Raw genomic sequence first — 25,487 nt, forward strand, 5'->3', positions numbered from 1 at the left:
ATAACATTTTTCGTGTTACATAGCAAGTTATATGTTATCCATTAAGTATGATCCATTATTAATAATTAGATGGGAAATATTCTACAAACTTGTGACAGACTTGTCTCATTATTAATAATAGCATCACACTTGATAGGTAACAGGTAACTTGTTATGTAACACGAAAAATGTTGTACAACATTTTTCTTTCTGTTTTTCTCAAGTTTTTTAACTTTGCTATATAACCTGTTATGCTAGATAGTATAGACGCAACACGATACAAGTGTTACCAAATAAACTTGGTATGTGTGTGTCTCTGTTGACTCTGGTACCGCGTCGCGTTTTCCTGCCATTAATCCCTTTCCCTAAAACGTGTCTAGCATCCCTCTTTGGCGAGAGCTGCGCCGCTTGGTGCATTCGAAACGTTTTCTTCGCCCCCCTCCTTCAGACCACCGGTGATAGCAGCGAGCAGGATAGATGTTCATCCACCCCTTCCATTTTCAAGCTGGTCTCTCCCACTATCCTGTCACCCCTTCTATGCCGTCCGTCACCCATTTTCCCCGTTCCAAGCCCGGTTCCGCGACCTCTTCTCGCGGATATACATATATATATATATATATATATATACTATATACATATATACCCTCTTGCTCCTCCTCCACCCCCTGCCTACCCTTTCGTTTCCCTACTACCGGCTGCTGCCACCCTCGTCCTCCCCCACCTCTCCGTTTGGTCTCCAGAAGGACCGAGGTATTGATTCCCCTCGCGGTAGCAGCTCTCCTCTCTCCTCTTGCCTGTTCTTCAGCGCAGTAGTCTGCTGGAGCAACGCGCGATCGCGGCTGCTGGGGATACGAACACACTCTACTAATTTTACCCGATCGTACGCGGAAAGTAGTCGCGGAAAGATAGACACAGGCCGGCGTATAATTGTCGTTAGCGTGTCCGCGGGACCATAATCCGGGGGAGAGGGTTGTAATCGAGAATCGATTGTCTGCTGCTGTTTGGTCACACGGGGGAGGCGGTTGGAATATCTGTTCGCTCCTCGAGCCACCAGACTGGCGGATCCTCCGGCTGGAAAGACACTGCGGACACATCACTCTGGACCCTGGTTATCCGTGGCCGCGACATCACGTACATTATTTCACGATGGACGGGGACACGACGAGTGACACTCTCGAGGATTACCACCGTGGACGGCGCGCGCCGAATCCGATCGTCATACGTTAAGAAAAGACGTCGGATGTGTGTACGATCGTGAACAACACGACTATACACCGTTTCTTGAAGGATACAGGGGAATATCGATCTTGAAAGGATATATCGAGAACGTGTGTCACACGAAATATTTCACAGTCGAGAGACTACTATTGATCATTTTCGGATCATCGTGTCTGAGAGTAATCGAAGGCGAGAGAAAAATAGAGCGTATTTTCGTCGGGTAAACAAGCCCCACGAAAAGCCCCCGTTCTTCCAGAAGCTAGGAGAATATTTGTATGTCCCTGTGGTTTGTTTTGTCACGTGCTGGTTCACGTGATGATCATACACACACACACACACACACACACACGGTGAACAACAATGTACCAACGCGTTTCAGATAGATGCTAGACGTATTTGTGCGTATATACGTACGAGTAATTAGGTACCTGGTATCATCGATAGATCCATTCGGCTCCCCCTCTGCTCTGTTTTGCTTTACCAACGAGTTTTCGAGATTTAGGCAAAGCGTCGAAAACGTTGCAAGGAATGATTGATTTCCCGCGAACGATTCAACGAAATTCTTTATTCGCTTTCGCAGTACAAAGAACACCGTAACGTAGTGTATAAAAAACAGTAGAGAAGTACGACGAACAAGAGAAACAGAGGAGATAGGTAGAAGAGTTCGGTGGAATTTTCAAAGGAACCAGACTACTCGATGAAAATTAAAGGGATACATACCTACCTAGATGTATACTTAAGGAAACAAGATGAAAAAGTGATATAAAAAAAACAAAAATGTAACATATTTTTATACGACCAGTTCGTTTCTACGCGTGTATTACAAAAAGAAAAACATATTCTATATATTTACTTTTAATCGCGGAACACAAGGTTGGCTCGTTACGAGTAGATTCGGAGAGAAGACGTGTCTGGCCAGCGCACGGTATCGAATTTTTTAAAACGACCGTTTCCATTCGTTGACCAACCCGACGTTTGTCCGTGAACGTTTGGTCTGTACATTAGTACTGGGATTAAAATACAACGTTCCTCACGAACGAAGATCAATGAAAGTATTATGGAAGAGAGTGAGAAGGAGAAAACAATTGTTTCTCTGCGTGTGCACACTTTGGAGAATGTCACGGAACGACGAACACGTGATCGACCGCTAAAATAATGAACAGAATTGCTTAATACGAAAACGTTTGTGATGCGAGCACCGACTGGAATCTCATGGAACAGGGAGCTAATGATATCGCGTGATACGTAAAGTGCAAAGAAGGTATATGCCTTAAGTAACAAGTTTTAATGGTGCACAAATAATCACAGACGTTCCATCTTGTATGCATACATATACATATACATGTATGTATCTACATGAATAATATATATACATATGTATGATATATATGTATAACAAGAGTTACTTTGCAGAAAGAATAAATACCAGGCGAGCAACGACGAATCGTAGATTACCTGAAATCGACGAGAGGGGATCTCTGTGCTCCTTCTTTTCTTGTTTACTTGCCCCCCCCCCTCCCCCCAACCCCTTTCGATTCCTTTCACCCTTATTCAACGTTTACCTGGTTGCGCGGCAATGATCGATAATGCTAAACGATCGAACAAACTCATCGCTTCTTTCCCTTCGTGAAATATGCTCAACGTGAAACGACTCTGTGTGTTCTACTTCGTATCTTCGTGTGTGTTCGGTCTATTATGTTTATTCACAGAGGAACTGGATCCACTGGTTGTAGCGTTTGTCAAGCACATTCTTCAAATTTATTATCGAAACAAATAATTTGAACAGTGTCCACGGAAACTTAGCATCGACGCGACGATTGTCTGGAGAATTGATTAATGATAGATCCTTAAAGGAAAGCTAGCTGATGGTATTCGAATAGCAGAACAGTTGAAGACTTTCTAGACAAATAGATGATAATCGAAAAAAATGTGAATATCGAACCAGTATAATGATTAGTGACCTTCGTAAAGATATGCATGGGGCAAGAAGGAATTAAAAGACAGAAAACGAGACAAACTGCGACGACGGCTCTATCGTCGCAACCGTGAAGTTTCCTAATCAGGAAGACTTTCACCGTAAAGTCTGTTCGTCCAATGATCCATAGCGATCTCCTTGGTCCGATACACCGATAGGATCGACGTAACCGCGAATAATGGTAGAGCCAAAATGGTCGATCAGATGTACGAATAGCACACTGAGTCTGTTGAATCCGAGCAGTAGCTACACGGACCTGAAGACGCTGCACAAGAAACGCTGCAAGAAGTATTTTTGCTTTTGCAAACGTCACACGATCAGCGTGATATGCATTAACGAGACGCGGAAGCTCTATTGGTTCAACTACAAGAACGTACGCGAGAAGGTGAACTTTGGTCTGGGCGACGGTTATTACTACAAGCTGTTAAGGATCGTCGACTGTGCCCTGAACACCTGGGTGCAACGTTATATCGACGGTCTCGGTGTGACGCGCAGAGAGATCATGTTCAAGATCAACGGGACCGCGAAGACGAACATGAAGCTGTTAAAGGAGGGTTGCTACTGTCACTACCATCCGCATTTGACGGCGGACGCATGCAACGCCGACTTTCTGAAAAAAGTTGTAAGTTTCTGGGCCGGCGAAGGCCTTAGAGGGATACGCGACAAGCTACGCGGTATGACGAATTATGCAAAAAAGGTAGACACGAGTACCTAATCCGCGTTGAACGTTTTTTTTCTTCTTTCTTCTTGTATATCACGGTGTTTCATTGTTTTACTTCTGGTCGTTGTCGTTGCCGTTGTCGTTGTGATTGCCGTTTAATCCTTTGTTCGTGTTTGTTTCGTTGCCACTATTTTCACCTTCACTGTTTTGTCTGTTACCTTCTTCACCGCCGCACAGCGTTGCGATTGCAGATGTTAGCTGGACAAAACTATTTTTTTATACATATACTTACGTCACCATATGGGTGACACGTATATTGCAAGGAGGCTTGATTATTTAAATATTTTAAAACAAGAGCAACAGCCTCTATTAACTAAATGCATATATTTTCCGATAATTTATGGTTTAAAGAATGAAATAAAGTATGTCTGGATATGTACGGCATTTTTCACTGTGGCACTCAACATGTTAGAAGGTATTGTTTAGGGTGTTAATTGATTCTCGTCGATAAAACAGAAATTTTAGATAATCCGACAGTAAGTTCAGTTCTAGATATTACAGGATATATCGAGTATCTTTTTTTATGAAATGTAATTATAAGTTCTGTCCGGCTAATTAGCATTAATCGAAACACTGAGCGTCACTTCGATCGTTGTCACCGCGTGTTCTGTCCTCCCATCTGATTTGTCGGTCTCACTGAACGAAGTGACTCGCATGCGAGAGATAATCGACTGTTACGACAAGCACCGACATATTAATCGTGTTAAAATCCATTGCAACGTACCTATATTATTGAAACAAGTATCCTCGGGGCGAGTAGGTAGGTAGGTAGATTAGACGCACCCAGATGGTGTGTACTATTTTTATAAAATATCGATATCTATTTACACACACATTCAAGGTTACTTATACACGGTAATTATTCATCAACCCTGTTACGCTAGATCACACTATCCTTTTGCACTTGCCACGATGCCGATGCGTGCCATCTCTCTCTTCGTCGTTCCGTCTGTCCCCTCATTTGGTTTGTTCGTTCCTTAACTCTGGTGTTACAATATTCGGTGCACGCGTGTTCACGGTATATTGTTTCCGGCGGATCTGCTCCAAGGTACAGAACACACAAGTAGTAGACACAACAAATACCTACACACACACAAATAATTTGATATACGTGTGGTGACCGGAACGAGAACTCTGTCACTCTCTCAATTGTAGATTGATCATTTTTCCAGCTTTGTCCATCCGTGTACACACCGTTCTAAGCGACACACGGACAACAGAACGAATAAAAACAATCTCGAAATGTTGTAGATGTCCGACGACGACAGAATGTCGTTAACCACCGCTGTGAGCGACGACGACGACGGCGAGAGTGTGATCAATTCGCCGTATCGGGGAAAACAGCCTGGCACAGCTGCGGCCTCCTTTAATTGCACCGGAGCGGTTCGAAAGGCTGGGTAAGTGACATTCGACGGATTGTGGATCGACAACAAAAAAACGAAAAAGAAATCAACGAATGATGTGTCAGTGTGTAAATACTGTGTGTTGTACGTGATTGTTTACAACCGTGGTGTCTGTTGGTTCGCAGATTTCTCAGCGTGAAAAAGTGGTTGCTACGGAAGAAACATCAGATCGAGCTCGCGAGGAAACGAGGATGGAAGGGTTACTGGGTCTGCCTGAAAGGAACAACGCTTCTTTTCTATCCGTGCGACTCGCAGGAGAGCAGAGCCATGGAAGCAGCACCGAAGCATCTGATAATTGTCGACGGTGCTATCATGCAACCGATCCCGGAACATCCGAAAAGGGATTATATATTTTGCCTGAGCACCGCGTTCGGCGACGCGTATCTGTTCCAAGTGAGTAGAGAATCGTGTGCTTTAATCGCATGCGTACGTTCACGACAAATGCATGCACGGTGAGAGTTGAAACTAAGTATACACCTTACAAAGGTGATGTGCGTGTAACACTTCTGTAACACTTTTGTATCTTACGATTGATCATGGCGGTAATACGGTTGGATATGATTTTATTAAAATTTTTAGAATGAATAGGCAGCCAACGAATTCGAAGAAAAGAAATTCAGAGCTATAATCAGAAAATTTTGTGAATATCGTTAAACATGGTGAATGTACTATTATGATTTGGGACAGTATGTTAGCCTCTAGTGTAGGACAGTTGGTTTTTATTCACAGTACTATGAACAGATTTTGATATTTAAATATTTTGAAATCAAATTCAGCTGTAAGTGCATTCATGGGTCTTTTAGTGAGATTATGAGCCAAAATATACAGTACACTCACCTTTGACTCTCATTGTACATGGGGAAAGGGATACATTGTGTGATCGTGTTTGGCGTGTTTAGGCACCGTGTCAGGTAGAACTCGAGAACTGGGTGAACAGCATCCATTCGGCCTGTGCCGCCGCGTTCGCGCGTCATCGTGGCAAAACGGGGACGCTTCATCTGCTGCAGGAGGAAATCTTTCGCTTAGAAAAGGCGATAGAATCGGTAAGCTTTTATTTCGACTTCAGCCAAAGTGCTGCCACTCGGCAGAAACCAGCGAAAGCGAAGTGACGTGGATTGTAAGGATGATCCTTTTTGATAGGATCATAAATTAAAGCACATGGCGGATCTTCAGCAGTCCGTTGTCTCTGACGTGGAAACGAAACAGCAGATCAACAATCAGATCGTTCAATGGGAAGAGAATCTGGAGCGACTCCATTGCGAGCAATTCCGTCTGAGGTGTTACATGGCCAGCCTACAGAGCGGCGAGTTACCTAATCCAAAAGTGAGTACGTGTATAATTCCGAAATTCGTGGACAAATTTCCAAATAATATGCCCCCCTGGCGTGGGTCGAACGAAGAACAATTCTACGCGTGCCCTGCGCGAATCCAATCTACACTTAAATCAAAATAGATTCTCTCGGAAAGAAAACTCCATGAAAAAATAATATATTCTGCATTTTCAATCTGTTGTTGTATGTAGAATTACGGTTTCCGCAATTGTACAGCTTATCAAGGGATATAATGTAGCACGAAACCTTTGTCAAAGTATTTCAAATATGAAATTCGCGGTATCAGCTCCTTCTCCATTATAATACATATTATCATTATAATGATGTTATACGGTACATTCTCGCGCATAAAGGGTTTGCAAGTTACCGTTTGTGCGCATTTCATCCGAGAGACTGGTATCGATCATTGTAACCCCGCAAATAGAGTTCCCGTGCAAGTTGGATGAGCGCCAGTGTTTCCGCCAGATTAGTAGGGGCAACCCGAGAATCCTGATCGGAACGCACCGTGTCACGATACGTGTCCTCTTATTTTCCTCCCTGCAGAGTTTATTGACGCACGTGTCGCGTGCCACGAAGCAAACGTTGAACAAATTGGGCGTGTTCACGGTGTCGTCGTTTCACGCGTTCATATGCGCGAGGAGTCCGTCGTTGTTGAACAATCTGTTGGCCGGACGGGGAGCCACCAAACGAAGACCACCGTTGCTCTCGAGGTCCAACAGCGAGTCCAGCCGGAGATCCCTTCAAATTTCCTCGAGGGACGATGAGAAGTCTGTGAAAGTATGCGTGCCAGAAAATACGGTGAGCAACTCATAATGATATTTCTGACATAATTAACGACGAATTGAATAAATCTAATTGATATTTCTGACAACGAGGGAAAATTAATGATCGTTCGTTTTTCGATTTCCAGTTAGTGTCCGTGCTTTTGCGCGACGCTATGACGGTCGAGGAGTTTCTAGCGAGCGCCTGCAACAGAAAGAATCTGAACCCAATGGAACATTTTGTTCGTGTCAAGAAACGACGCGATATGGAGGATCACAATTACTTTGTGCCGCACAGAACCGACTTGATAGAGACCTATGTAAGATAAATAAGAAATCTGAATACGATAGATATCGGCAAACAATGAAACACAAAATATTCCCGATGTGTGTGTGTGTGTGTGTGTGTTTCAGTTGCACACGCACGAGATCGTTGAAGTGTGCGCGAAAATCCTGTATCAAGTGGAATTACAGAGAAACACTCTCGAACAAATGTGGGGCTTTTCGGTGGAGGCGGAGCTGATTGAAAATTCCGACAGGCAGGACGAATTGTGCTGTTACGTTAGCCGAGTCGAGGACAAAAGTGTGGCAATGCAAAACGGTAAGTGGATGTTTTTGATACGAATGTAAAATTTTACGGTATTCCATCCTTCATTTTCGAATGTCGATGTGTATTAAGAAGACGAAAGAGAGATTGTATGATGCCCTGTGTGCAATATTCGTCCTATCATATCCGGATGTACACGTCATACACGTCCATATAGGTCAACGTGACCCCCCTTTAACCTTCTGCAATCTAATTTAAAAACGAAGGTTACGTACATGCATGTGAAAGTGCACCGGGTGACCTTATAACAACTCTTCTTTTGCTTTTCATCGGAATATTTCGATCCTAAACGACCCAGTAAAAAACTGATTTTTCTGTATACGCGTACTATTTATTTCCTACCGGTTAATCGAACCGTTTTCGTGAATAATTGTTTATGCTTTGACGCGAAATCACACGATCGATGTTTTAACATTTCAGGGATCATCAAGGGCGACGAGATCATGGTAATTAACGGTGCTATTGTAAGCGATTTGGATATGATGTATCTGGAAAGCGTGTTACAAGAAGAAGTTGGCTTGTGTATGATGATGAGGTCTTCGCGAACCGAACCGCCGGATCTCACGGGTATCATGAGGGTAACGGATGACATAATCGAGAGCTTGGTTTGTCCACCACCTCCCACCGATCCACCAGTTATAAGCGAACAAATGATTTCCGACTTGATCGTTCCAGCACCTGGATGGAGTAAGGCTTTTCTATTTTTCCCTCTAGCTTTTCGAATTTGTATTACGACCTACAATCTATATAATAGTACTGCTGAAATGACATTCCTTTCTTCGATTACTTCTGATTAACGAAGATACCTGATTCGGTGAACGTAGGTAAGGAGAGCATCGCGCAAGAGTGCGCGGCGGCTGCTCACGCGGAGAACGGAAAACAAACGTCACGCACAAATTCGTTCGAAATTGAAAATTTGTTAAAGACTGCTGAACAAGTGACGGGGATCTGTCGATCACCCGGCGAAACTAGGAAATCCAGTCCCACGGGTAGCGTCGTGAGCTCTCATTCGCAAGCTATGACTCCGAGTCGGCAGTTAAGCGACGCCGAGAAACTGAAAAAGGTTATTCTAGAATTGATCGAGACTGAACGGACTTACGTTAAGGTGAGTCTATCGTCCCAACTTCTAAATTCGAATTGCTATCAATAGTTTAACAAGGATCGTGGAACCATCTATGATTCTGGTCGATCGAAACTATAGATATTTGTTGGCTTTTGTACGGTGACACGTTTACACGATACTTTTAGCATTTAAACAATTTGCTGGAGAACTACCTGGAGCCCCTTAAACGCGAGACTTTCCTATCAAACGCAGAGATAAACGCGTTGTTCGGAAACATTCAGGAGATCGTTACGTTTCAACGACAGTTTCTGCAGAATCTGGATCACGCGATCGAGATGGAGGCTGATTTTAATCATTTCGACCATCCGAGTCAATTTAAGGTAACGTGATTATAGATAGTACATGATCAGCTGTGTCGCATACATCCAGTCAATCGTTTGTAAATAGGCCTTTTTCGTGTTTAAAGGGTGTCCTATTCTCCATTGGAAGTGCCTTCTTATATTACGTAAACCATTTCAAGCTGTACAGCTCGTTCTGCGCCAGCCATTCGAAGGCGCAAAAAGTTCTACATCCAAGTGAGTGGAATTGCCCCGTTCAATCGCTTTTGTTTTATTCCCGTCCTACTCAAAATACTACCATTTGTTGCAGACGAAGGGAACCAGGCTTTACAAGAATTCTTGCAGGCAAGAAACCCACGGCAACAACACTCGTCGACCTTAGAGTCGTATTTGATCAAGCCTATCCAAAGAATACTGAAATATCCGTTGCTTTTGCAACAGCTTCGAAATCTCACCGACGAACGAAGCGAGGAACACCAACATTTAATTGGTAAAAGAATCAGTTAATTCACTAGAACCCTGTTGCCTAATGCTTTTACACGCTATACTATTGAAATAGTAATCATATAGCGTGGTACCATAAAAAAGACTGTTTCGATCAATGAAATTGCTAATGGATGACCGTTTACTGGTTACAGAAGCGCTAAATGGCATGGAGAAAGTGGCGGAACACATAAATGAAATGCAAAGAATTCACGAGGAATACGGAGCCATCTTTGACCATTTGTTCAGGCAACACCAGAAATCTTGCAAGCAGGTATGTAAAAAGAGGGCCAATTCCTTCCCTCCATTCTTTCATTCGAAACGATCGCTAAAAGTGTGCTGATTCGACAGCCTATCGACCTGAGTCCAGGAGATCTTCTCTACTACGGAGGCGTCGAATGGCTGAACATTTCTGATTTCCTTGGAAAGATCAAGAAAGGCCTGGAGCTGCATGCGATGTGCTTCGTTTTCAAGTCTGCGGTCGTCTTTCTGTGCAAAGAAAGGTTAAGGCAAAAGAAGAAGCTCATGGTAAATCTTGTTTGTTTAGTGCGATCAGTTCACAACGGACAGAGACATAGACGTTTCGTGTATGTGCAGGGGGTCTCGACGAAAGCGAATTCCAGCGAGGTGGAGATAATACGTTACCAAGTGTTGATACCTGTGACAGAAGTTCAAGTACGGGCTAGTTCTGCGAAGGATATGGAGTCCCATTTCTTATGGGAGTTGATCCATTTAAGAAGTCAATTACAGAGAAGATCGGAAAAAGTATATGTGCTCTCTAACAGGTACCTAATACATCGTCTAACAGTCGACATGGTCTCTCTGACGGAATATTTTATTTCGTTTAACCCCTTCGAGGCCGGCGACTTTTCAAAAGTCGGTCCCCAGGAGCCAGTATTTTTATAACTCATATATGAATCCATGATCATTACACACACGGGTGTGTCATTGATCTTTTCGTCTAGGGGACGGCATCATATATCAGATGTATGTTTGGCCCCGAATGGGTTAATATGTGAAACACGAATTTTCCTTCCTCCGTTTCGCTAAGTTGCAATCGTACCGATTATTCTTGGTTGCAACTCACAAGCACGATAACATCTTATCCGTATTTCTGGTCCGCAGCACGACCGAATTTCGAAACGCCTTCCTGCGGACAATTCGACAAATCATTCGAGAATCGGTACGAAATATGAGTATACCGTCGACTAAACAGAATATGAGTCAACCACCGATGACGATCTCCCCGCGTATGTCGACCGGACACGTGGAGAAGTTCGAGAAACAATCGGCCGCGAGCCAAGGGCCGAACGGCAACAATAACGGAACGGCCGGCGCGACGCCGTTGCCGAAGAAGCCGGTGAAGCCGCAACCGTTGTCCACCGCGCATAACTTTAAACGACGGTACAGTCAGTCGAAGCAAAGCGTGGAACACGAGAGTTCCGAGGACAAGGACACAGAAGAACCCGCCGGCGGCGGCGGCGGCGGCGGCGGCGGTGGCGGCACGGTTAATCAACAACAGACCATCTTTCGTTTTCGCAGCAAAACGATTAGCGACACGTCCGGTAAGAGCGGTAATCGCGTCACAGCAAACCCATCATCATCTCGTACGAAAACGAAACGAATCTCGTTCTCTTTCGTTGAAAACACAGGAGAGGCGAAGGTCGAGATGGACTCGGGGACAAAGTCCGAGGGTGAGGAGGACTCGCAAGCTTTTTTAGGTGAGAAGACGGCAAATTTGGGCCGCACTCCGAATCATTTGACTTTGAGCACCACTTCAACCATTTCAGCGGGAAGTACCGGTAGTCAAGCGAGATTAATCCAGTCGTCACATCAGCCGGAGAACTATCAACCGATTACAGTTAAAGAACTCGGTAAGGGACGAATCGATGTCGCGGCGAATTGTTACGAGTAAATTGGAAAACACACGGTTTGCTATCCGCGCGTGGCTTTACTATTCACAACGTGACGGACGAGAAGAGAAAATTGAATAATTTGATTGTTCTATTTTGCAAATTTGTTGAAGGATCGCCGATCTGGAAACCGCGGGAGTTACCTTCGTTAGGAGAGGCCACCACTTTACCGCGCAAGGGTAAGTCGGCCAGCGAGTTTGGGGACATGAGCTCGTCTCACAGCGCTTCCCGAAAGTCTCTGATAGAAATCAATAACTGTGCTCAACAATCTAACTATAATAACCACGTTTAAGTTAAGTAGTTGTTAACTGGCTAAACAAAACAAAGATATAGGGATTAAATTTAAAAATCGTGAAATAAACCGATCAACTTATTCGATTATCGTGAAAAGACTAATAAGAGAGTGGCGTGTGTGCCGTTCACGCGGAAATATTTCAACGGGATGATCCAGTCGGGTTACTTTCTTCTCCAAAAGTCTCGTTTCTGTCTTCCAAATGCTATATCGCACGACACACGGTATTATATACTCGCGACATATCTTTTTTTTCTGCACAATCAACGCATTCGATCGTCCATTTGTTTCGTGTCGAACAGTAAAATAACTCTCACGTACAGATAAGGCGCTTCGTTTTTGCAACGAGAACTAATATACGAAGAACGTGTTAACTTTGAAATCGCCACGATCTATTAACGATTTGTTTGATTCCTTATAACTTCCTGCAGAGTGAACCGCCTTGTTCTTTCATTTCCAAGAGTATACGAGTGCGTCTGTTATTAAATGCACTCTTGTTAGCAATGGTAAACGTTCGGAATCGATTGCACGCCCCGCGCCCCAAAAAACCACTTTGCTCGAACTAAAATTATTCAGCTTGCGACAACAAGAAGGAATAACGAATCTGTTCGGATAACATCGGATGAGAGACGTTTTTTTGGTAGGAGTCGCGTTAGATTTCCATTCCGAGATTCTATTTTTCACGTTTACTAGTTGTTGTTGCTGTTATTGTTGATGTTGTTGTTGTTGTTGTTGTATCTATTGAACACATACCATACCAGTACCGAATTCAATCTGACTCGACGCGACGCGACGAAATTACCGGGAGACTCGCGCCTCCTTTTGTTTTTCCCTTCGCTTGCAGTAATTGCGATTATATTCGTTGTTTCGTTTCTCGAATTTCTATTGTTTTCTACACTGTTTCTTCCACGTGGACGGCAATGTGCAGTTATGGAGTGATACACTCTGTATATAATGTAAGAATGATATTATTATTATTATTATAACTATCGTCCTCGTCGTCGTCGTTGTCCTCATCACGATTCTAACTAAACACGTTATTACAGCTGACATCTGTTTCACGCTATTCCTTTTCATTTTTATTTTAATGAATCGTCGCTGGTATCATTATTTCGATCGTCTAAGTCTAATCGATAATCATCACTTCGAACACTATACACGCTCCTACGATCAGCAACACCAATAATACTATTATTACCATCGACACCACCACTATTACCGTATATCTACTATTAATCGCATTTTCCGTTGGTGTTGTTGCGCCCGATATTACTATTATTGTCTTTGCTGATACTATTATCTATACATATACATCGTTGCCCGTCACCTTTTGTCATCCATCATCCATCATTATCGATACATTGTCATATTCATCCATCTCATCGATCCTGATTTGCGATACTGCATCCAAGAAAAGAATATAATAATAACGTTATCTGGAGGTGTAAAACGACGACGTAAACGAGAAAACAGATTTAGCGATCAAACGACAAAGTTTAACGGAATAAATTATATACATATACATATGATACACATATGGAAGTTGCGAGACCGCGTATAAAATGACTGTATAACGTGTGCGTTAGATGTATGTATGTATGTGCGCACGTCTGTTTGTGTGTTTGTGTGTGTGTACGTGCATGTATGAGAGAAATAGATAGATAGATGTATAGATAGATAGATAAATAGATATATAGATAGATTGAGCGAGGAAGTGAAAGGGAGGGGGGTCTGTGTGAGTGGGAGGGAGAGAGAAATAGTGAGAAATATGGGAGGTGTACAGGTGCGCGACGTACACTAGCAGCGTATGCATGCGTGCATGTATGTGTGCACGCATGTGTACATATACGATATGTCTTTATGTAAACAAACAAAAAAAAAATGTAGGTAAAACTCGTACATACATTTCCGTATATGGATACGTACATGTACACAATTATTGTAATGTGACGGGATGGTTTTCCACATGTTTCCTGTTTCGAAATAGAAAACACTTTCTTTTCGTTCTCGAGTATTCTCATCGTCATAGGAAACTTTATTTTTAACGTTACTTAAAATACGATTAGTGATCAGGATGCTCGAGAATCGAAAATATAAATTGCCAAAAATAACAGAAAGGTAAATATTGATTTTGTGCCTGACCAGTTCGTAAGACCAGGTGATAACAGGTGCACGTGTATTTAAAAGAAAAAACAGAAATTCATCGAATTGATCGTCGCGAGATTCGTTCGCAGATTCGAGCACAACAGCAAAAGGGAAACATTCGTGTGGAGTGTCGTCCAGCAAAATCACCAATAAAAAAAATGTTTCACATAAAAGCTAACGATATTCGGGCCCGGTGACACGCGCGTTCTGAAATGGGTATTTACGACAAATTGACACGATATTAAATCATTAATGCTTGTAAATTAGGAAACAGAAAGTACATCTATACGTATAGATAAATATCTATCAAACAAACAATAAAATAATGTGTACGCATGTACGTATACAGTACATGCAGAACGGACGCCAGGCTGTTATCTGAAAATTTACGAGCTTTATACCATTCTGTTTCGACTTTTTTCCTCCGACATATGTAAAATGTACAATTCGAGTAGAAGACTTTTAGTTTCGCGTTACGTTTCTGTTTCACACTCAATATTCGCAAAAGTCGATTTAGTAACTATCAAGGTAACGCATTTTTCTCTGTGCACACACGAATGACATGTATCCTCAAAATTTTCAGATAAAAGATTGGAACCGCTATCGGTATATATACGTGTATAAAACTAACATAAGATACACATGAACATAGCATCGTGTATATACGTATACGTGTGCGTGCGGGCACGCGCGCGCAGACATCCGATTTGCGTGTGTTTATATGCATATGTGCGTTTTAGAAGTAATCATCAAACAAACGATCGAGTTCTTTTGGTAATTACACGAACCATAGTAACTCGTTTTATCGAACAACCTGGAAGAGATAAGGTTTACAAGAATCCCAATCTAAATTCGTGTTTCGCATACTTTGAAGTCGGTGCTAAGAGAATACCTGTGTATTAAAACTCAATCACTCTGTTTCACACTTTCAGCTGTGATATATCTTACGTTTCACGATTTCGTTCTACTATTTGATAGAAAAAATATCGGTTATTGGTTACGTACCAAAGGAAAAATAACACATGTTGAAATGTCGAATTTAATAACGAAGAAAAAAGAAAATAAAATACATATTCGAGACAGAACGAGCGTAGAATCATCCGTATTATCTGCATTGATGATCCTACACGAAAAAAATTTGTAAACCAAACGGTATAGGAAATAAAGTTTAAAAACATCTATTCTGTCACATGTGACACATATGCAGGCACGTGCATACACGGGCACACGGTAAGACGACGCAAACACGCGTGCGTATACGTATAAAAGCGAAGTATGTAATGTAATAGGATAATATCGGTTGACATTTAACAGCGAAAGACGACAAAAGAAAAAAAAATAATGAAATAACTTATGTACTAATTACTGTAGACGTCATGTGTGCAGATTTAAAGAAATTTACAGAGGTCTTTCTGTTGCTCGTATTATTGTATTCTCTGCTACATATATATATAAATTTTATTGGATAAATTCTGTTGAGACGCGCCTTCAAGCAGAGTTGGATATTGTTGTTTCTTTTGCGCCCCTTCGAACAGTTTTATTCGATTCCGATACACGGTGGGTCGTGCGAAAACGTTGAATGTGATTTCCTATAGATACGCTCCCTCCCTCCCCCCACCACGGTGGTATCGGCGCGCTTCGAGACCGTTTGCAAAACCTTATTCATTCACTAATTGCTCTGTCTACGTTCCCCTACACACGTTCTCGGAAGTCTTCGATACTCTACCACCGCGCGTACACTACGTTCAATTACGTAATTTGTATTCAGGACTCGTGACAATCAAAGGCAGCATTTTTTTATCGAAGGAGGAATGAGTGACCAACGACACTAACTAAAACGTAATAATAATAATAATGATAATAATAATAATAATAGAGGGACGATGATTACGAAGAACAGTCGATTATCTTAACAACAATGACAGCAATGTCATAAGATAATAATCATGATAATTGTTAAAGAGAGATGAACCGAACAGGCGACAGAGAAAGACGACACGAACTATCCAGATCACTCGAAGAAATATTCCGAAATGATTTTATTTACAATTAAGATTCTCGCATCCTGGTTCGATTTGTTTTTTAGACCCGCGTGTATATCTATTGTACATATTCGCAAGCTTCTCAAGAATTCTTCGTTGCGCGACGCGGCGTTCACTTTCTTTTACCCTTTCTTTCTATAACGACACTATTTGTAACCTGCGGTTGCTAGATAAGGCGAACATGTTCCTGAAGATTCGGTATATACATACATACATACACCCACACACACACACACACACACACACGAAACACGATCGGAGAATTTCGATTTCTTGAACCTGTCGAAAAAAACACTCTGGCTCGGAGACGCGTCTCTCGATAGTTGGCCTAGTGTCGAGTTTCATATTTTTGTCCCGATGACGGTGAATCGTCGAACGATTTATCATCTATTGTACGATTATTGACAGTCTCCACAAATTTTATTGATATAAACTTTATCGCTACCGTTGAACATAATATACTTAAATTATAATGACGATACCTTCGGTATAATTACGGGCACCAGATGAAACGAAGTAACGAGAGATAGAAAATATGAATGTGATATGTGAATGGGAAACGGGGTAGCAGATAGGGAGTGAACGAATGAGTGAGTTACACAATGACTGAGTGAGTGACTGACTGACTAAATAATTTACTGAATGACTTACCGAATGACTTACTGAATGACTTACTGAATTACTTACTTAATTACTTACTGACTGATTGACTGACTGACAGAATAGCTGACTGAATGTCTTACTGAATGACTTATTAAATGACTTACTAAATGACTGACTGAGTGAATTAGTGACTAAATTAGTGAGTGAGTCAGTGAATGACTGACTGAGAAAATTAATGAGTAAGTGAGTGAGTGAGTGAATGAGTGAATGTCTGATTGAGTGAATGACTAAGTGAATGAATGACAGAGAATGTGCCTGTGTGCGCGCTGTGCGCGAAAAAGAAACAGTACGAACGAAAATGAAAAGAAGGATGAAGTAATCTATTCGAGTGTCCCGTGAATACGAAGATTTTAGATGGTTGATAGAATTATTATAGATCATAAGGGAGAATAGCATCTAACTGTGGAGCAGGATACGATGAAAAAGATGGGGTCGCGTTATAACGAAACGAAGCTGGGGTAAAAATAAGAATGTAACGAGTCTTTCCGCATTCTTTTCCTTTTTTGATGTACAGAAAAACTTGCGAGACGAAAGTCGAAAATGAAAAAAATACTCTTCTACGTACGAATGCAAACGCTGCGATAACAAACTGCATAATTGTTTACGTTTTCATCGACTGTGTAATTATGAATTTAGAAAACGAACACTCCGATTGCAAACATTCCTGTATTTATTATGATTGTTCCTCGGTTACACGAAAACATTCAAGAGTGATCCATTTGTACAATCATTGAGTCATTAAAATATGATTACCCAGTAATTCGACTGCTGTTTAATCCATTGTCCCGTGTTGTACGCACGCCTGACAATAATTCTCAATCCTTCGTAGGTACACGTGCGTTTCCGTTTACAGCGAAAGATAATTTCCGTCTATCTCCCAGCGAAATATTAATTCTTTTCAGGCATGACTGGTAGAACACCAGGTGTCGATCAAATTTTACGTGTTATAATCTTCTCTTTTGTTATCGGGTAAACCGCAGGTGTGCACAATACACTTAATCCAATGATCACGAAGATAATTATTATCGAATTACATTATATCGATTCCGAAGATTCATTAGCCGATTAATTATCGATGTATCGTTCTGTTTCTCTCTTTCGTTTATTTAGCGTGGTTTGAGGATACACGATAACATGTCTAGCGATAAACTTGATTCCAAGTTGATGAAAATTAGTTAACAACCTTTCTACACAGTCACTCAAGAACGACTAACCGTCCGATCAACGAGACACGGACCTCGAGTGCTGTGTACTTTGTCAAAGGAAAGTTACGATTACGATCAGCACAGGAGAAAGGGTAAGTAAAGTGCACAGATTTGGCTATCGAGAATTTGTCCAAGTAATTAAAGAAATAAATAATCACTCTTCTTTTGGTTTCCGAATTACATGCCCGCGCGATCCCTGCCAATAAATAAACAGACATAAAAGTCTATGAAATCCAAAGATTATAAGAAACGACGGCATTGTAAATTTGTGCAGAAAAAGATACAGTATCCGGGCCTCAGCGCGGATTCGATGCAACAGGATGAAGCCCAATCGAATTCTGAACGTTCTGCTGACACTGTTCTGCGTTTTAACGGTATCGCACAGTATCGAGGAGGAGCCGCATTGCGTATGGTACGGAGACTGCACAGAAGAAGGAAGTACGAAGCATGTCACATGCGTTTCCAATGATCCACCACAACAGATCCAGGACAAGGAAATTGCGAAGAAGCTGCGCGAGAAATGTCCCCAATACTTCGAAGAGACCGGTACGTGTCCACACGAGTAGACAATCTAAACGAGCGAAGAATTTTAATTTCCAACGAGTTCAAATGAATTTTCAGACATGCCAAAATTATGTTGCGACAACGGCACCATCGGAACGCTGCTCGGTCAGATGGGCATGGTCGAGGGTGTTTTCGGCAGGTGTCCGACCTGTGTGAGAAATGCCTACAAATTAATATGCGACATGAGCTGCAGTCCAGTGCAAAGTCAGTTTATGGAGGTCATGGACACCGCTGTGAATTCCAGAGGCCAATCATACGTTACGGAGATCAAGGTAAATGCATTCGTATTGCTGAAATGTGGCTACACCGCTTAATATAGCGAGAATAACATGTATATGTATAGTGTTATGCAATGCTTTTTTTTCTTGTTAAACTTTTGTATAAAATGGGTCTTCCCGTGAATGACAATAAATTAAATGAAACTAAATTAAATAAAATATGTAGTAACGAAACATAAGAATTTTCGAACATGGATCGATTGTTTAACACTCGATTTCGATGCATGTTTAGGCTCTCGTTTCAGAAGAATACTTGAACGGTACGTTCGATTCTTGTAAAACCGTCGTTCATCCGGCCAGTGGAAATTTAGCCATGGATTTGGCGTGTGGGGTTCACGGCGCTAGCAGATGTTCCGCAAAGAAGTATGTTTGTAAAACGATCAAGCTATAATTACCCATTGCTAACTTTACTAATCTTCGTCTAATTTTCTGTCACAGATGGTACGAGTATCAGGGTGATCCGATTGCGAACAATTTTATACATTTCCGACTGCACTTTGTCCCGAACAACACATTTTGGGACAAACCGACGAAAACATGCGGCGAAAAGTATGACGTAAGTCCGATAAAGCAACGTGCTGAAGAATTAGACGAATTAAGTGTAATTACGTGTACTGTACGGTCCGAATACGAATCATATTTTAACGAGATGCCGTTCAACAGGGTTCATCGGCATGCAGCTGTACAGACTGTCCAAGAGCGTGTAATCATGGTATACAACATTTCGTTACGGACTTTCTCATTTTCGGGCACAGTGGTTACGGAGTGATAGCAAGCATTATTAGCGTCTTGTTCGTGTTGACCATATTAATCGTTTACGGAATTCTGAAGCGGAGATCTCCGAATCGAGGTACGACGACAGAATAATTCTCCCCTACGCGAAAAATCTACGTATATGTATACATATATGTGAACATTGATCGGCAATCTTTCCTAACAGCTCCAATATTAGAGAACGAAGACACGGATTCGGAAATCAGCGAGAAATCCAGAAGAAGGTGTCGCGGCAGTTCTCAGAAGGTGTTTCGCGATTTGTTCAGCGGTTGGGGAAAATGTACGTTAGTTTCGCCGTTTTTCTCTATCCTTCATATTTGTTGCGAATGTAGGCCCGTTACAATAAATTATTATTATTATTTTCAGATTTCGCGACGAATCCAAAAATCACACTTTTCATTTGCTCGTACATCGTACTGGGTCTGAGCTACGGGATCATGCAGCTTTCGGTGACGAGCGATCCGATCGAAATATGGGCCGCGCCAACCAGCAGAGCAAGAGTCGAGAAAGATTACTTCGACTCGCGTTTCGAACCCTTCTACAGAACCGAACAGGTTTACATCAAAGCCGTGGGACTCGGCAAGGTAACCGATCGCAATTCTATGTAAACCAAAGAAAAAGAACCATAGAAAAATAGAAACGTAGATAGAGATACCATAGAGAACACGTGTACTATCTTATCTACATGCATGCTTAATCTTGGAAAATCTCTCGAACACGATTCTAGGTGAAGCACAACACGTCGGATGGTCTTTTGGAATTTGGCCCCGTTTTCCATGAAAAATTTCTGCTCGCCGTATACGAGCTTCAAAGGAAAATATTACAAGTAAGCGTTCCTTTGCTTCGATAATAATGTTCAACAATTTTTAACTTTTTTCCTATCTCATTGGATGTTTCCGATAGATCTTTATGAGCTGAATACGAACCATTAACGGTTATGAGATATTTTATGTGTTGAACAATATTTATCGAATAAATCGGCAATGTAGCCTTAATAAAATGGACAAACGTTCGCAGCTCGGACAAGACGACGACGAAGGCTTGGAGCGGATTTGTCATGCACCGATTCGAAACGATTTCACCGGGCCCACCACTTTGGATCTCTGTACGGTGCAAAGCGTGTGGGGATACTTTCAGAACGATCTGAAAAAGTTCAATAAAACGGACATATCCGGTGGATACAAGATCAGTTATTTGGACCACTTGTACAAGTGCGCGCAGTAAGTAAAGTGTAATTACTGGCGTGAAACTTGTATAACCCCTACCGTAGTAATGGCCGAAACGAAAAAATTCGTACGGTACTTACCATTACGGACCCATTTCCTAATCACTTAAAAGTAACCATCGTGACTTTTTTAATGTATAATTAGAAAAATTAATCAAATTAACCAAAAAGATTTGTTGTTGTTCGAATAAATCTATATTTTACCTTTAATTTCTTATTAACAAAGGTGCAAAAGTAATAATAATTAAATTATAATTTCACTTTTAAAGTAAGAAACGCAAAGGGAGCAATTTCTGATCATCTAAATCATATGTTTGTATCTCACTCTGAGCTATTAAATTTTACATATAAATTTCAAAATAGTTACTAATTTTTTAGTAATTTTTTGGAATACATTTTTATCATAATGAACTTATTACATGGTATCTATACATAAATACTAAACTTATCAGGAACTGGGTCCGTAACGGTAAATTGGATTCGATCTGCAGTCAGACTATTTGTAATTTTTGTTTCATAGAAACCCGTTCAATCCCGACTGTATAGCCCCGTACAAAGGGCCAGTCTTCCCAGCCCTAGCCTACGGAGGATTTCTTCGCGAGAACGAATTCAACTACGATTCCACGGACTACATCAAAGCAAAGGGATTGGTTCTATCGTTTATGGTGAAGAACTCGTTGAACGCATCGAAACTCGCGCCAGCGTATAAATGGGAACAGCGGTAAGACTCGACGATTAACTCTCTAGATTAATAAGAAAGGAAGTGTAGTCGAGAAAGAAAGCCATAGATAAACCATGATTTAGGTTTATCGACTTTATGGGAGAATGGGATGCAAAGGAACGGCCGAGCTTCATGGATGTCGCGTATACGACCGAGAAATCGATACAAGATGAACTGGAACGATCGTCGCAGGCGGAAATATTAACGGTGATCTTCAGCTACATTTTGATGTTTCTTTACGTCGCCTTTGCTCTCGGGAAAATAACGTGTTCCTTCAAGGAATACCTTGTAAGCAAAAATACCTTTCTAATTCCTCCGAGATGGTTCTGTTTATAATTTCGTACAATCACCGATCGTCCTTTTCTACGATTTCAGGTGCACAGTAAAATCATGCTCAGTGTTGGCGGAATCGTAATAGTGATGGCATCCGTGGGCTGCTCTCTCGGTATGTTCGGTTACATCGGTGTGCCTACGACACTGCTTACGATCGAGGTGAGAGAAACCGTGTAAAACCGTCAACGATGATAAAGGCGATGTCTTTGTGGTCTATACCGTTCATTATTGGTGTAACTAGGTAATTCCATTCTTGGTATTGGCCGTGGGAGTGGACAATATTTTCATAATGGTGCAAACGTACGAGAGAAGTCCGAAACTCGTCGAGGACACGATACCCGATCGCATAGGGAAGATATTGGCCGAGGTGGGTCCGTCGATGCTGCTCACCACTACATCCGAGTGTCTTTGTTTTCTCATCGGTTAGTATGAAAAGTTCTGTGTTTGACTAAAGCTATTAACAATAGAATCACCAACAAACACATTTTACAGGAACATTGTCCGCGATGCCGGCCGTGAATACTTTCGCGATGTACGCCTCGCTCTCCATTCTGATCAATTTTCTCTTACAAATCACGGCTTTCGTTAGCCTCTTATCGTTGGACGCTCGAAGATTTCAGGTAGAAAAGTTTTCACCAACATCCAATCTCGTGACGATTAATGGGGCAATTATCTAACGACGATTTTCGATATTTCAGAACAATTACTTGGACGTGTTCTGTTGTGTGAAAACGAAAAAGGATACCTGTAATAAAGTCGACGAACATTCCAGTCTGGTAGAAATGATATTCAAACGCGTTTACACGCCGTTTATCATGAAGACACCGGTCCGGATAATCGTGATGATCCTATTCTTCGGACTGTTGGTTACACAAGCAGTGATGCTGCCAAAAATTGGTATCGGTTTGGAGCAGAAGCTTTCGATGCCCATGGATTCTTACGTTCTGAAATATTTTCAAGTAATCTATTCAAGTTACGAGCGACGACGGTCACGGTGCACAACGATAACGCGTAGCTCAATATTTTCAGTTCATGGAAGATCTTCTGTCGATGGGTCCACCGGTCTACTTTGTGCTGACTCCTGGTCTAAATTACAGCAAGGAAGATGTCCAGAACACGGTCTGCGGGGGCCAAGGATGCAATACCGATTCTCTGTACACGCAAATCTATTCGGCAGCCAAACGGCCCGAAGTGTTTGTATTCTTATGGTTATGATGTATTATACCGGGGATTTGCACGGTGCTTATCGTATCGTTTACATTCTAGATCCTATCTATCGAAGGCAGCCTCCTCTTGGATAGACGATTACATGGAGTGGTCGAGTAATCCAGAATGTTGCATGTACTTTCCAAATAATCAGTCCTTTTGTCCACATACAAATGGTAATTGTGACGTTACTCTTTCATGTATTTCCATTCACTAGACGAGCAACTTTGAAGGATGTGCTCGAGAGAACTGTAACCCCTAGTAACAGCACTTATTGTTAATGTTTCTTTTCTAGTTGGTGGCTTGTGTAAGCCTTGCAAAATTAATACAGAACACTCGCGGCCGGATGCAAAGAGCTTTCGAAAATATATACCCTACTTCCTGGAAGATATTCCGGATCCCATTTGCGCAAAAGCTGGTCGACCCGCCTATCTCGAAGTAAGATTATTCCTTTAAATATACATATAGTTGTGTGTTAACGTAGTTATGTTCTTCTTCTATCGCAACTCGTCTACAGATATAGTAATAATACTGTTGAAATTTTTCAGGGAATGAATTACCTGGTCGACAAACACGGGTTAACGGATATCAGCGACACTTATTTCATGGGTTATCACACCCCGTTAAAAAAATCATCCGATTGGTATGAATCACTGAAATTTTCTAGAAAGTTGGCTGAGGATATTTCGACGATGATCAATAAGAATGAATTCACGAAAGAGGGGATAACTGTATTTCCGTACAGGTTGGTATGCGCGTGGAACATCTCTGGATCGAACATCAAAAATTGACATTTCACCATTTCAGCATATTCTACGTCTATTACGAACAATACCTAACAATCTGGAAAGAAGCGATATCGTCCTTGGGTCTGTCTCTCTGCATCATCTTCTTAGTGACCCTGCTCCTAACCGGACTTTCACTGTTCTCGGCACTGACAGTAGTATTGACGGTACTCATGATCATCGTCAATATAGGTGGCCTCATGTACTGGTGGTATATCGAATTGAATGCTGTTTCCCTCGTCAATTTGATAATGGTACGTAAAACGGTGCTACTCACGTCGTGATACATTAAAGAACGTCGTTAATTCATTTCACGATAAATGTGAATTTTCCTGTGCAGGCGGTTGGTATCTCCGTAGAATTTTGTAGCCACATTATACACGCATATTTGCATTCTACGGCAACGACGAGTATCGATCGAGCCACAGAGACGTTGAACAGAGTGGGAAGTTCTGTAAGTACACTAGACGAAAAACCATTTTTACACAATATACAGCACATATGTATTGCCCTGTGAACAATTGATGAATCAATGACTTTCCTGTTCGCCCAGGTTTTCTCCGGTATTACTCTAACGAAGATTATAGGAATTATCGTATTGGCATTTTCGAAGACTCAAGTCTTTCAAGTGTTTTATTTCCGAATGTACTTCGGCATCGTACTGTTTGGCGCCGCACACGGTCTTATATTTTTGCCTGTGTTACTGAGTCTTGTCGGTAAGGAATAGAACGTACACACCTCCGATTACGTGTTTGCATCGCGTTACACTGTGGGTAATACTGACAAAAACGTTTATTCATCATTGCAGGACCTGCAGGACACGCGCGTAAACAACATTACACAACGGAACGATGATCAATTTCATAGGTACAATGTACAGTGTAATTTTAAGTATTAAGGAGTAAGCATTCAGACAACAGCGAACAAAGAAACGAGGTGTTTCCGTTTGGATGTAACGATCCTGGATCTAATGATCCTTGTTGCAACTGGCTGACACCAAACTATGCCTATACGGAAATTCCATACGAGTGATTTTTGTTCGACGATTCGAAACGACGCGTCCGATATTTGTTTAGAATCTTGCTTACGGATTTCGATAATGTCACTGTACGACAGATTGTAAAATCTTATCAGGTTTTCCGTAAAATTCTACTTAAACCAAGTACTAAGATCAATGTGCACCTGTCATTTGAATCTCAATCAAGCGTCTATTATTAAATGAGGGTACACGCTTAAAGACAGTGTGTTAAAATGACAGTAGCTGTATTATATCGACTAGATAACAAATGAAATTCATATAAACCGAATGAACGTTGCTCGAGATATTTAATAAAATTTCGTTTTAACAGTATACCTGTGCTACACCTGCGAGAGTAGATCCCATTCCCATTCCAATTTCAATTTTAACGAAATAGAATATTAACCTTTAAGTACCGAGATGCCGTTTTAATCTAAAATTTACG

The 25,487-nt window shown here is 41.6% G+C and overlaps 2 protein-coding genes across 2 annotated transcripts; both read left to right on the forward strand.

The window, feature by feature from the left end:
* Positions 1-3,585: 3,585 nt before the first annotated feature.
* Positions 3,586-12,104, forward strand: LOC107191809 (protein still life, isoforms C/SIF type 2). The gene is made up of 19 exons (XM_015580924.1): positions 3,586-3,794; positions 5,145-5,290; positions 5,422-5,689; positions 6,196-6,339; positions 6,437-6,619; positions 7,170-7,424; positions 7,537-7,707; positions 7,802-7,988; positions 8,415-8,720; positions 8,819-9,099; positions 9,243-9,437; positions 9,524-9,632; positions 9,706-9,885; positions 10,034-10,152; positions 10,230-10,406; positions 10,476-10,663; positions 11,004-11,443; positions 11,531-11,752; positions 11,905-12,104. The coding sequence occupies exons 1-19, from the start codon at positions 3,675-3,677 to the stop codon at positions 12,081-12,083; spliced, it is 3,870 nt and encodes a 1,289-aa protein (XP_015436410.1). The 5' UTR covers positions 3,586-3,674; the 3' UTR covers positions 12,084-12,104.
* Positions 12,105-18,458: 6,354 nt separating this feature from the next.
* LOC107191567 (Niemann-Pick C1 protein-like) lies at positions 18,459-24,879 on the forward strand. Its single transcript, XM_015580629.1, has 23 exons — positions 18,459-18,684; positions 18,760-18,974; positions 19,213-19,343; positions 19,419-19,581; positions 19,644-19,830; positions 19,921-20,034; positions 20,121-20,338; positions 20,482-20,580; positions 20,772-20,974; positions 21,500-21,700; positions 21,784-21,988; positions 22,076-22,192; positions 22,275-22,455; positions 22,526-22,653; positions 22,732-22,992; positions 23,063-23,226; positions 23,300-23,426; positions 23,552-23,677; positions 23,788-23,984; positions 24,047-24,278; positions 24,365-24,478; positions 24,578-24,740; positions 24,833-24,879. The coding sequence occupies exons 1-23, from the start codon at positions 18,459-18,461 to the stop codon at positions 24,877-24,879; spliced, it is 3,819 nt and encodes a 1,272-aa protein (XP_015436115.1).
* The last annotated feature ends 608 nt before the right edge of the window (positions 24,880-25,487 follow it).

The sequence above is a fragment of the Dufourea novaeangliae genome, unplaced genomic scaffold (genome assembly GCF_001272555.1).
Source record: "Dufourea novaeangliae isolate 0120121106 unplaced genomic scaffold, ASM127255v1 scaffold228, whole genome shotgun sequence".
In the NCBI taxonomy this organism is placed as follows: Eukaryota; Metazoa; Arthropoda; class Insecta; order Hymenoptera; family Halictidae; genus Dufourea; species Dufourea novaeangliae.